At 37.7% G+C, this 13,697-nt stretch overlaps 1 protein-coding gene across 2 annotated transcripts in view; it reads right to left on the reverse strand.

Moving 5' to 3' along the window:
* ST8SIA6 (ST8 alpha-N-acetyl-neuraminide alpha-2,8-sialyltransferase 6) overlaps positions 1-13,697 on the reverse strand; it is a 300,498-nt gene that overhangs the window by 209,216 nt on the left and 77,585 nt on the right. The window contains exon 2 of one of the 2 annotated variants that reach the window (XM_070800888.1): positions 10,258-10,341. The exons of the other annotated variant lie outside the window; for it this stretch is intronic. Within the exon in view, the coding sequence (XP_070656989.1) occupies positions 10,258-10,265 (8 nt within the window). The 5' untranslated portion in view covers positions 10,266-10,341. The remainder of the gene's footprint in view (positions 1-10,257; positions 10,342-13,697) is intronic. 2 annotated transcript variants of the gene reach the window in all.

Below are 13,697 nucleotides of genomic sequence, written 5' to 3' on the forward strand. Positions count from 1 at the left end.
GAACAGACCTTTGTTGGCAAAGCAAAGTCTCTGCTTTTTAATATGCTATCTAGGTTGGTCATAACTTTCCTTCCAAGGAGTAAGCACCTTTTAATTTCATGGCTGCAATCACCATCTGTAGTGATTTGGAGCCCAGAAAAATAAAGTTAGCCACTGTTTCCCCATCTATTTGCCATGAAGTGATGGGACCAGATGCCATGATCTTAGTTTTCTGAATGTTGAGCTTTAAGTCAACTTTTTCACTTTCTTCTTTCACTTTCATCAAGAGGCTCTTTAGTTCTTCTCTGCTTTCTGTCCTAAGGGTGGTGTCATTTGCATATCTAAAGTTATTGATATTTCTCCTGGCAATCTTGATTCCAGCTTGTGCTTCCTCCAGCCCAGCGTTTTGCATGATGTGCTCTGCATATAAGTTAAATAAGCAGGGTGACAATATACAGCCTTGACATACTCCTTTTCCTGTTTGGAACCAGTCTGTTGTACCATGTCCAGTTCTACTGTTGCTTCCTGACCTGCATACACGTTTCTCAAGAGGCAGGTCAGGTGGTCTGGTATTCCCATCTCTTTTACAATTTTCCACAGTTTACTTTGATCCACACAGTCAAAGGCTTTGGCATAGTCAATAAAGCAGAAATAGACGCTTTTCTGGAACTCTCTTGGTTTTTCAATGATCCAGTGGATGTTGGCAATTTGGTCTCTGGTTCCTCTGCCTTTTCTAAAACAAGCTTGAACATCTGGAAGTTCACAGCAATATGCTGAAGCCTGGCTTGGAGAATTTTGAGCATTGCTTTACTAGCGTGTGAGATGAGTGCAATTGTGCAGTAGTTTGGGCACTCTTTGGTATTGCGTTTCTTTGGGATTGGAATGAAAACTGACTTTTTCCAGTCCTGTAGCCACTGCTGAGTTTTCCAAATTTGCTGGCATATTGAATGCAGCACTTTCACAGCATCATCTTTCAGCATTTGAAACAGCTCAACTGGAATTCTGAGAGAATGTGGTCCACTGGAGAAGGGAATGGCAAACCACTTCAGTATTCTTACCTTGAGAACACCATGAACAGTATGAAAAGGCAAAAAGATAGGACACTGAAAGATGAACTCCCCAGGTCAGTAGGTGCCAATATGCTACTGGAGATCAGTGGAGAAATAGCTCCAGAAACAATGAAGGGATGGAGCCAAAGCAAAAACAACACCCATTTGTGGATGGGGCTAGTGATAGAAGCAAGGGCTGATGCTGTAAAGAGCAATATTGCATAGGAACATGGAATGTTAGGTCCATGAATCAAGGCAAATTGCAAGTGATCAAACGAGATGGCAAGAGTGAACATTGACATTCTAGGAATCAGCGAACTAAGATGGACTGGAATGGGTGAATTTAATTCAGATGACCATAATATCTACTACTGTGGGCAGGAATCCCTTAGAAGAAATGGAGTAGCCATCATAGTCAACAAAAGAGTCTGAATGCAATACCTGGATGCAATCTCAAAAATGACAGAATGATCTCTATTTATTTCCAAGGCAGACCATTCAATATCATGGTAATCCAAGTCTATGCCCTGACCAGTAACGCTGAAGAAACTGAAGTTGAACGGTTCTATGAAGACCTACAAGACCTTCTAGAACTAACACCCCCAAAAAATGTGCTTTTCATTATAGGGGACTGGAATGCAAAAATAGGAAGTCAAGAAACACCTGGAGTAACAGGCTAATTTGGCCTTGGAGTACAGAATGAAGCAGGGCAAAGGCTAACACAGTTCTCCCAAGGAAATACATTGGTCATAGCAAACACCCTCTTCCAACAACACAAGACTCTACACATGGACATCACCAGATGGCCAACACTGAAATCAGATCGATTATATTCTTTGCAGCCAAAGATGGAGAAGCTCTATACAGTCAGCAAAAACAAGACTGGGAGCTGACTGTGGCTCAGATCATGAACTCCTTATTGCCAAATTCAGACTTAAATTGAAGAAAGTGGGGAAAACCACTAGACCATTCGGGTATGACCTAAATCAAACCCCTGATGACTATGTAGTGGAAGTAAGAAATAGACTTAAGGGACTAGATCTGATAGAGTGCCTGATGAACTATGGACGGAGGTTTGTGACATTGTACAGGAGACAGGAATCAAAACCATCCCCAAGAAAAAGAAATGCAAAAAAGCAAAATGGCTGGCTGAGGAGGCTTACAAATAGCTGTGAAAAGAAGAGAAGTGAAAAGCAAAAGAGAAAAGGAAAGATATACCATTTAAATGCCGAGTTCCAAAGAATAGCAAGGAGAGATAAGAAAGCCTTCCTTAGCGATCAATGCAAAGAAATAGAGGAAAACAATAGAATGGGAAAGACTAGAGATCTCTTCAAGAAAATTAGAGATATCAAGGGAACATTTCATGCAAAGATGGGCTCAGTAAAGGACAGAAGCAGAAGATATTAAGAAGAGGTGGTAAGAATACACAGAAGAACTATACAAATAAAAAAATAAATTAAAAATAAACATTAGAAAACCCCAAATCCAAACTGTGGCAGGGCCATTCTAAAGAGCAAAATCTGGACAGTATGAACACAGGGTAATACTGTTGGCAGTAAACCTGGATTGATTCTCAAACAGTACTTTCACACTCTACCTTTATTATCTGCTTCTCAGACTTTTTCCTTATCATGTCATCTGCCCCTAAAGACAGCTTTGCCCATTAGTATTAATTAAATTTGAATGTTAACATGTAGAAAGATTTATAATTTCCTTATTGTGACAATTTTGCTGTAGCTGAAATGTATCAAAGAGGATGAATGAGCCAGTCTATGACACATGAATTATGACCCACTTCTCCAAATTGGCCAAAGCATCTTAAAAATATTTCAGGGAACTTGCCAACCAATTCTTTTCCATTCCTCCTTCTCACCCCCATTCTAACCACCACTGATGCCATAAAGGGACCACATCTAGGAAGCAGTATGTAAAAGTGGGGGCACATTTAAAAAGGGGTGATGAAAAGCAAAGACCTGGGGATCAAAAACCAAATGACAATGTAGCAAAGGATAATACAGGTTGGCCTAGAATCTCCCTTGCATGAACCAGAGCCAGTGTTGGCAAGTTTATATAGTTGGCAACAATATAGTTTCATTTAATCTATGTGTACAGATTTAAGATGGGTCAGAAACAAAATTTCATGTCCTATTTCAGATGGTGGGGCCAGATGAAGAAAAGAATGGATGCCAAACACTGCTGAAGGGACTTCCTTGATGTTCTAGTGGCTAAGACTCCAGGCTCCCAATGCAGGGTGGTTGGGTTTGATCCCTGGTCAAGGAACTAGATCCCACATGTCACAACTGAAGGAGTTCACATGCCACCACAAAGACTAAAGATTCCGCGAGCCACAGCTAAGACCCAGTGTAGACAAATAAATAAATAAATATTTTTTAAATGCCACTGAAATTTCAAAACAGAATATAGAGGAAATAAATTTGAAACAGACCAGCATTTCTTTTTTTAATTAATTAATTTTTTAATTGAAAGATAATTGCTTTACAGAATTTTATTGTTTTCTGTCAAACCTCAACATGAATCAATCATAGCTATACATATGTCCCCTCCCTCTTAAACCTCCCTCCCATCTCCCTCCACATCCCACCCCTCTAGGTTGATACACAGCCCCTGTTTGAGTTCCCTGAGACATACAACAGATTCCCACTGTCTGTCTATTTTACATATGGTAATGTAAGTTTCTATGTTACTCTCTCCATGTATCTCACCCTCTCCTCCCCTCTCCCCATGTCCATAAGTCTGTTCTCTATGAAAGAGACCATCATTTCTAATCAGGACATTTCATATAATTTTCAAATTCATCTTCTCAGGAATTAAAAAAGGTATCCATATTATGATGTGTGAGAATCACATAAAGATTTTCAACCCGGATTTTATGTATTTAATGTATACAATCAAAGGATCTGCATTAATATGACTTCACTGCCCACTGTTCTGTTGGCTTCACTGGTGGTTCAGACAGTGAAGCGTCTGTCTACAGTCCGGGAGGCCCGGGTTCAATCCCTGAGTTGAGAAGATCCCCTGGAGAAGGAAATGGCAACCCACTCCAGTCCTCTTGCCTGAAAAATCCCATGGACGGAAGGGCCTAGTAGGCTACAGCCCATGGGGCTGCAAAGAATCAGAGAGGACTAAGCGACTTTACTTTCACTTTCTTTCACCCACTGGTCTTCATAACTGTATTAGCATGATTTTACTATTCCAGGACACTCTTGCCTGCATATGACTTGATTGATCATTACAGGAAACTCTGGAAACACCCAGGAAGGGCTTCCGTATGAAGCATCACCATTTGTTTATGCTTCCTTGAGACTCTTTAAATTCCTTGCCTCAAATTTTTTGTTTTGTTGCTTCCACCAATCCAAACTGTTATGTCACAATACTCATCAAGCCCCCATTTTAAACCAAGTTGCAAACTCTTAATAAAATCTGAATTGCCTTTCTCCCTTGAGATCCGGTCAAAACTCTGTTGAGATGCTGTTGCCCCTAACTGTGGTAATCATTCAATTTTGTCTTATCAACAGGTTGACAAGGCAATGTTTAGGGAGCATTGGACAGAAGATAGTATATTATTGCTACATGTTAATTACAAGCATTTAGAACTTATAGAGAAAAGAACGATGCAAATGACAATTTATTTTTCACTTTTGTAAAGATTCGTCTGGAAGAGAAGCTTGTGGAAAGAATTTTAAATTGCTTTTGAAAAACCCAAATGAGCTTTTTGGCCACCCCAGCAAATGTATGGGTCTTATGCTTCATTGAGTTAGGTATACTTTCCTCAAAGTAACAGCCTTCTACTGCAAAGCACTCTCTAGTCTCATATCCTTCTGTCTTTTTTGATGGTGGGGAGGGGAGTCCTGGGGAGTTAGTACTGATCATTATCTGATATACTGAACACACATACATACACAAATTTGTTTGTTTGTCTCTAAACACAATCCAATCTCAAATGCAAGATTCCTGAAGGCAGAAATGGTGTATTTCTTGCTGTTTTCCCATCACCTAAAACAGTGCCAGACTTAGAGTAAATGTTTGTGGGAGGAAGGAAAGAAGGGAGGATGGGACAGAGGAAGGGAGACATGGAGGAAGGGAGGGAAAGAGAGGAGAGGAGGAAGTGAGAGGGGAAGAAAGTAAAGAAACACTAAATTAAATGAGCCAACTCAGTCCAATGTCAAGTGGCCAGATTTGGAAGTTAGAATGGAATTCAATTTTTTTCACCAACTTATTATTAGTTCTTGAACAAAATACTGCAAGTCTTTGAACCTCAAGTGTCTCATCTATAAAATGGAGATAGTAATACTTATATGGCATAGCTGTGACCACAGGAAATGAATAAAAATAGCTGAAATGTATCTGGTATACTGCCTTTCAAGGATTAAGCCATTAATAAATGTATGAATGAGGGACTTCCCTGGTGGTCTAGTGGGTAAGAATCCATGCTCCTAATGCAGGGGGCCCAGGTTCAAACTGTGGTCAGGGAACTAGATCTTGCATGCCACAGCTAAGACTTGTGAAGCCAAATAAATAAATAAATATATGATTGATATATGAAAAGAAATCTGTAGTGTTTTTTTTTTGTTTTTTTTTTTTAGGAAAGAGTACAGGCTAAGCAGTGCATGTTGGGGGAACCATTTGCCCATGTATTTTAATGGAAATAGAATTTTAATTGAAAAAAAAAAAAACAAAAAACACTTGAAGGAGTCTTCCTGGTTTAGAAATTAAGGAAGCTTGGACAAGTCAAAGAGACTTTGGCACTAGCTGTATACACAACAGAGATTTAGGTTGACATGATTCTGTGTGTTGCATATTGTACTTATTTATTCCATGAAATGAATCAGATTTTTAGACAAAAAAAAGTTCAAAAAAACAAAGCAATTACATAAGTTGATTGTTATAATATCATAAGAAATTATTTGTCATTAATCACTTTGAATAAAAATAAATGATATAAGATTTTTGGCAAATCCCACACTACACAGCAACAGAATAACAATAGGCAGATTTTTTAAATGTGGAAGTTCATTTCCTTATAATTCCTCCAGTTTGTGTTTCTTGGCTTATTATTCATACATTCGGTAAGCATGAATTTCTGAGAGGCTTATCTTAGGAAAAAAGGTCATAATTCTCTGTATTTTGAAGGGGATTGGAATGATTTATTCCATAATATGACAAGCATAGACAAAACAGCATTTTCTCCTGAGATCCTTGATATTTTCCAAATCCCATTCAATGATTTTCATTGTATTTTCAAACAGGATTGTGTCTATTATCTTATATGTTTGGGGGTGGGGGTTGGGGAGGAACAAAACTGTTACAAAGAAAAACAAGTAAAATCTCATCTCAGGTTTCACATGTTTTAAAACATCCACAGCAGCACATTTGCTCCCAAATCACCCAGAGATAGAAGGCTAGCAGTGGTGGCAATCACACAGTTTCTCCATTTCCCCAGACCACCCCCAACAAAAATACAATTGAGTCAGCAATAACAACAACAAAACCCTACAGACAATATCTACAACCACAAGCAGGAGTGGCCAGGACACTAGCAGCAACAAGACACATAATGACAACTACAGTAGGAAGAAGAAACACAAGGGGTCTCCAATCAACATCTCAGAAACTGGATCACCATCAGGTACCCACTCCCAAAAGGAAGAGTCTCCTCTTAGCATGGAAAGCTCTGCAGGTCCATCGGACAAGAGCTGCCAAAACTGGGAAGGGGCTTTGCAGGCTCCAGACGCCCTGCCAACTCTCAGATAGCTCAGATCACAATGCATTTAAAAAAGATAAAGAAAGGAAATCCAAAACAGAGGGGATATATGTATACATAAAGGTGATTCTCTTTGATGTACAGCAGAAACAGCATTGTAAAGTGACTATATACTCCAATAAAAATTAATTTAAAAATAATAAAGCTACTATGAACAGGCAAGTCTAGAAAAAGTAAAATTAAAAGATGATGAAATCTTTGTAACTTTAAAAGCTAACATTCACAATGAATATATGATGAGTATGGATAATTCTGCACTAAAATACTCCATGTAACTTTCATAAAGCAGAGACTATAGGATAAATCCCCAGACAGAAGAGAAACCGTTGGGCATTGCACGGAAACAGAACACATCAGGACACCAAAGGCAAAAGGAAAAGAAGAGCCAGACTAAGGTAGAGAGGGTGGGGGTGGTCGGGGTGGAGACAACATATCTCAGAAAGAGCCATTCATGCCATAACAACAAGGGAAAATGGAGCCCTAGAGCATTCAATCTAGGAAAGATATTTCAGACATCCTCCCCTGGAAGAGCACAAAACACCATGACCTCAGCAGTGATTGTGGTTGAATCCATATAATATTATTTTAAGAAGAAAGTTAATAATGGACAGAGAACTATTCCTATACCAGCAGTCCCCAGCCTTTTTGGCATCAGGGACCCATTTCACGGAAGACAGTTTTTCCACAGATAGTGGGGGCAATGGTTTGGGGATGATTCAAGCACATTACATTTACTGTGGACTTTATTTCTGAGTTCCACCTCAGATCATCAGGCACTAGATCTTGGAGGTTGGGGATCCCTGCTATAGACAATGAAATCATAATATAAAGACATGACCATAAAATAATAAATATCTTAACCTAATACTTTCAAATGAGCTAAAATCCCTATCAAGCTACCAACGGTATTCTTCACAGAGCTAGAACAAATAATTTCACAATTTGTATGGAAATACAAAAAACCTCGAATAGCCAAAGCAATCTTGAGAAAGAAGAATGGAACTGGAGGAATCAACCTGCCTGACTTCAAAGCCACAGTCATCAAGACAGTACGGTACTGGCACAAAGACAGAAATATAGATCAATGGAACAAAATAGAAAGCCCAGAGATAAATCCACACACATATGGACACCTTATCTTTGACAAAGGAGGCAAGAATATACAATGGATTAAAGACAATATCTTTAACAAGTGGTGTTGGGAAATCTGGTCAACCACTTGTAAAAGAATGAAACTAGAACACTTTCTAATACCATACACAAAAATAAACTCAAAATGGATTAAAGATCTAAACGTAAGACCAGAAACTATAAAACTCATAGAGGAGAACAGAGGCAAAACACTCCGACATACATCACAGCAGGATCCTCTATGACCCACCTCCCAGAGTACTGGAAATAAAGGCAAAAATAAACAAATGGGACCTAATTAAACTTAAAAGCTCCTGCACAACAAAGGAAACTATAAGCAAGGTGAAAAGACAGCCTTTAGAATGGGAGAAAATAATAGCAAATGAAGCAACTGACAAATAACTAATCTCAAAAATATACAAGCAACTCCTGCAGCTCAACTCCAGAAAAATAAATGACCCAATCAAAAAATGGGCCAAAGAACTAAACAGACATTTCTCCAAAGAAGACATACAGATGGCTAACAAACACATGAAAAGATGCTCAACATCACTCATTATCAGAGAAATGCAAATCAAAACCACTATGAGGTACCATTTCACACCAGTCAGAATGGCTGCGATCCAAAAGTTTACAAGCAATAAATGCTGGAGAGGGTGTGGAGAAAAGGGAACCCTCTTACACTGTTGGTGGGAATGCAAACTAGTACAGCCACTATGGAGAACAGTGTGGAGATTCCTTAAAAAACTGGAAATAGAACTGCCTTATGACCCAGCAATCCCACTGCTGGGCATACACACTGAGGAAATCAGAAGGGAAAGAGACACGTGTGCCCCAATGTTCATTGCAGCACTGTTTATAATAGCCAGGACATGGAAGCAACCTAGATGCCCATCAGCAGATGAATGGATAAGAAAGCTGTGGTACATATACACAATGGAGTATTACTCAGCCATTAAAAAGAATACATTTGAATCAGTTCTAATGAGGTGGATGAAACTGGAGCCTATTATACAGAGTGAAGTAAGCCGGAAAGAAAAACACCAGTACAGTATACTAACGCATATATATGGAATTTAGAAAGATGGTAACAACAACCCTGTATACAAGACAGCAAAAGAGACACTGATGTATAGAACAGTCTTATGGACTCTGTGGGAGAGGGAGAGGGAGAGGGTGGGATGATTTGGGAGAATGGCATTGAAACATGTATAATATCATATATGAAACAAGTCGCCAGTCCAGGTTCAATGCATGATACTGGATGCTTGGGGCTGGTGCACTGGGACGACCCAGAGGGATGGTATGGGGAGGGAGGAGGGAGGAGGGTTCAGGATGGGGAACACATGTATACCTGTGGCGGATTCATCTTGATATATGGCAAAACCAATATAATATTGTAAAGTTTAAAAATAAAATAAAATTTAAAAAAAAGAAATAAATGATTAAAAAAAAGAGAGAGAATTTGAGATAATTATAGAAGCTATGGAAGAATGCCATAAATCAGGATTAGAAAATGACGTGATTGGACAAAAGAAAGTTTGGAAAGTGGTCTGAGAGAGGTTAAGAATTAGAACTAAAAGAAAAAAAAAATTTCAGAAATGAACAAAAGTAAGAAGAACACAAGGACAAATAATATCATAAGAAAGAACAGGAAGAAAATTTAAAAATAGAAATGAAATAAAGAAAAAGATAAAAGGACTGGAGAGAAAGCAATAGCTTATTCTGGAAAATGCTCCTGATATAAAGATCTGAACCTGTATATTTAAAGGGCACATGAGGACCCTGGAAAATCAACCCACAGTGGCCAAAACAAGACATAACTTAGTAAATCTATCAAACTTAAAAGGAAAAAAAAGACCTTTGAACATCAAAGCAAAATGACCAAGCCCTCATTAGTGAAAGAAAATAAAGTGACATTAGACTTCTCAATAGCAACATTTTATGCCACAGGACAATAGAGTAACATTTATATTACAAAAGCTATGAAAAGTAAATGCAGTAAAACATTCAAGTTTAAAGTCATATACAAACTATTATGAACATGCAAGCACTCAGGAGTGTGGTGCTCATATGCCCTTCCTGAAGGATCCATTAGAAAATGACTCAGATGACCAAATATCTGAAGAACCGGCATAATTATTGACTGTGAGAATTGAATATATGATTATATGTAAAACTAACATAAGTGACGGCATAAGGAAGTGTAGATTATAATTGTTACATGATACAACACAACTTTACTTAATACTTACAATTCAAACTTCCTTTAAAAAGCAATCCCTGTAAATCAAAGCAAAATAAAATAAGACCTACCTTTTCATCCAGTTGACAGTAAAGAAGTATTTCAAGTGACTTTAAACTATGGTAATCTGGTGATACATCTCTTGTGGTATATACCTTATAAACAAGCAAAATAAATTTTAAATTATTTTTAGTAATAATACTGGTACTGATATTCTGTAGCTATCATGTATTCTATAGGAGAAATCTAATAGGTAATTCTATGAACATTGTTAAGATTTTCAGCCTGAAGAGAAAAGATAAAATCAAGGAATCAAGTTAAAACTCTATAATCTAAATTTTTTATTGAAAATGGACTAATGTGTACTATCAATATAATTTTAAAATATATACATATACATATATATGTCTTAGTTCTATCCATTAAAAGGGTTTAATAACAATACATTAGCAAAGAGCATTCCTAGAGTCCAGGTTATACCCTATAAACACTATTTTGTACTAAAAGAAATCAGGGTTTCTTGGGTAAATGGCTGATTCCAGGTCTCGGGCAAGAAATGTACAAGATGAGCCTAAAATACCTTGTAATGCAAAAATGAGCCTAAAGCATCAAGTCAAACGAGTTGAAGAGTATTTAACTGGCCAACAATGGAACAATTTGAGCATGAAAGAACAGCTGACTGCAATGAATTGAAAGACATCAAATATGTTTAAATTCATTAGTTAGTAATGAAACTAAAAAAAAAAAATCTCACTGGTCATATTTGGAAGACAGTCACATTTGGAAAGAATCAATTAGTCATTTTGAAAACTGATGAGGTTAAATTATGAAGTCAAGTAGTTATCTTGCCTATGCACTTGAATATGCCTCAGGACAATCATTGAAGAGGGGAAATTTGACAGTATTTTAGATAAAAAATGAGAGAGTGATAGACTATCACCATATTTGCCAGCCTTAATGAGATAATGAATCTAGATCTAGGCAATGATCATTAGTTATTGATCACTGACCTAGGAAAAGATTATTGATATCATAGAAAACCAAACAGATAAGCTGCCTTCTGATGGAAGCACACAAAGCCACTTAAGAACTATTACCATCAAAACCTTAAACCTGAATGATCAAACCTCTAAATCTCAATAATCAGTTAATAGGAAAAAGAAAAAGAAAGACGTGAAACCATGTACTGCTGCTGCTGCTGCTGCTAAGTCGCTTCAGTCGTGTCCGACTCTGTGCGACCCCATAGACGGCGGCCCACTAGGCTCCTCTGTCCCTGGGATTCTCCAGGCAAGAATACTGGAGTGGGTTGCCATTTCCTTCTCCAATGCATGAAGGTGAAAAGTGAAAGTGAAGTTGCTCAGTCGTGCCTGACTCTTAGCGACCCCATGGACTGCAGCCCACCAGGCTCCTCCGTCCATGGGATTTTCCAGGCAAGAGTACTGGAGTGGGGTGCCATTGCCTTCTCGGGAAACCATATACTACTGGGATGCAATTAGAAATTTTCAAAATAAGTAAAGTTTAGCAGACAAGTACCCTAGTTTCCTTAAGAAATCAATTATAATGAAAAATTAAAGAAAGAAGAACCACCTCTGGGTTAAAAAAAAAAACTTTAAAAATATATCAACAAGTTGCAATGTATGGACCTTATTTGGCTCTTAATTCATACAAACCCATTGTACAAAATTATGACTCAGACAAATCTGAACACTTGTTGAATAGTTGATACTATGAAAAAATTATTGTTAATAATTTTAAGCTTAATAATGATGTTCTGGTTGTATTTTAAAAGGCCCCTTATGCTTCAGGGATGCATACTAACATATTTTTGGATCAAAGAATATCAAGAATATCATAAGATTTGCTTCAGTAAAAAAATGAACTGACTCATTTTAGTTGAGATTTGCATTTCTCTGATAACTAGTGACACTGAGCATCTTTTCATGTGTTTTTTGGCCATCTGTATGTCTTCTTTGGAGAAATCTCTATTTAGATCTTTTGTCCATTTTTTGATTGGGTTGTTTGGTATTACCTCAAACTGGTCAGAAGTCTATGAACAATAAATGTTAGAGAGAGTGCGGAGAAAAAGAAACTCTCCTACACTGCTGGTGGGAATGTGAGTTGGTAGGACTACTATGGGGAGAAGGCGATGGCACCCCACTCCAGTACTCTTGCCTGGAAAATCCCATGGAGGGAGGAGCCCGGTAGGCTGCAGTCCATGGGGTTGCTCAGAGTCAGACAGGACTGAATGACTTCACTTTAACTTTTCACCTTCATGCATTGGAGAAGGAAATGGCAACCCACTCCAGTGTTCTTGCTTGGAGAATCCCGGGGACAGGGGAGCCTGGTGGGCTGCCGTCTATGGGGTCGCACAGAGTCGGACACGACTGAAGCAACTTAGCAGCAGCAGCAGCAGCAGCAGGACTATGGAAAACAATATGGGGGTTCCTTAAAACACTAAAAATAGAACCAAGCAAAACCATAATTCAAAAAGATACATGCATCCCAATGTTCACTGCACCACTATTTACTAAAGCCAAAACACTGAAGCAACCTAAATGTCAATCATCAGAGGAATGAATAAAGAAGACGTGGTACATATACACTATGGTCATAAAAGAGAATGAAATAATGCCATTTGCAGCAACATGTATGGACTCAGAGATTATCATACTCAGTGAAGTAAGTCAGGTGGAGAAGGACAAATATATGATATCTCCCATACATGGAATTTAATTTAAAACTTATATAAATGAACTTATTTTAAAAACAGAAATAGATACACAAATTTTAAAAACAAACTTATGGTTACCAAAGGGGAAACATGGAGAGGAGGTATAAGTCAGGAGTTTGGGATTAACACGCACACTACTAAATATGAAATAACCAACAAGGACCTACTGTATAGCACAGGGAACTCTACTCAATCTTTTGTAATAACCTATATAGGAAAAGAATCTGAAAAAGAATTAATATATGTATAATTGAATCACTTTGCCATGCCTCTGAAACTAACACAATATTGTTAATCAGCTGTACCCAATAATTTTTTTTTTTAATGAACTTGCCTCAAACTAATCTACTGAGGAAGGACAGTGTAAACAGGCAATGGCTGGCTTTGAGCTGATAATTGTTCAAACTGAGTTCAAATTGTTCAAACAGCAAGCAAATGAAACTTGTGGTTTCCTGTGTAATTCTCTATACCTTTTATGTGTTTGAAATCTTCCATCATGAAAAATTTAAAAAACACACTTTTTTTTTTTCATTCCAACTTTATCTGAACCGATCTCTCTAAAGTAAGCATGGTCGATTAAAATTCCAGTTTACCAAGCCACTTGAAAATGGGCTCTAAGTTGAAAAAGTGAATCTTCCAGTAAATGTGACACATTTCTTTTGCTATTGGTATATATCTCTTGTCAATGATTTTAATAAACACTAGATGGCATAGTGATTGCTTCATACTAAAGAGACAAAAAAGAAAATGGATTGTCCCACTGACATGGATAATTGTTTT

Source organism: Bos indicus, chromosome 13, assembly GCF_029378745.1.
Source record: "Bos indicus isolate NIAB-ARS_2022 breed Sahiwal x Tharparkar chromosome 13, NIAB-ARS_B.indTharparkar_mat_pri_1.0, whole genome shotgun sequence".
Taxonomy (NCBI): domain Eukaryota; kingdom Metazoa; phylum Chordata; class Mammalia; order Artiodactyla; family Bovidae; genus Bos; species Bos indicus.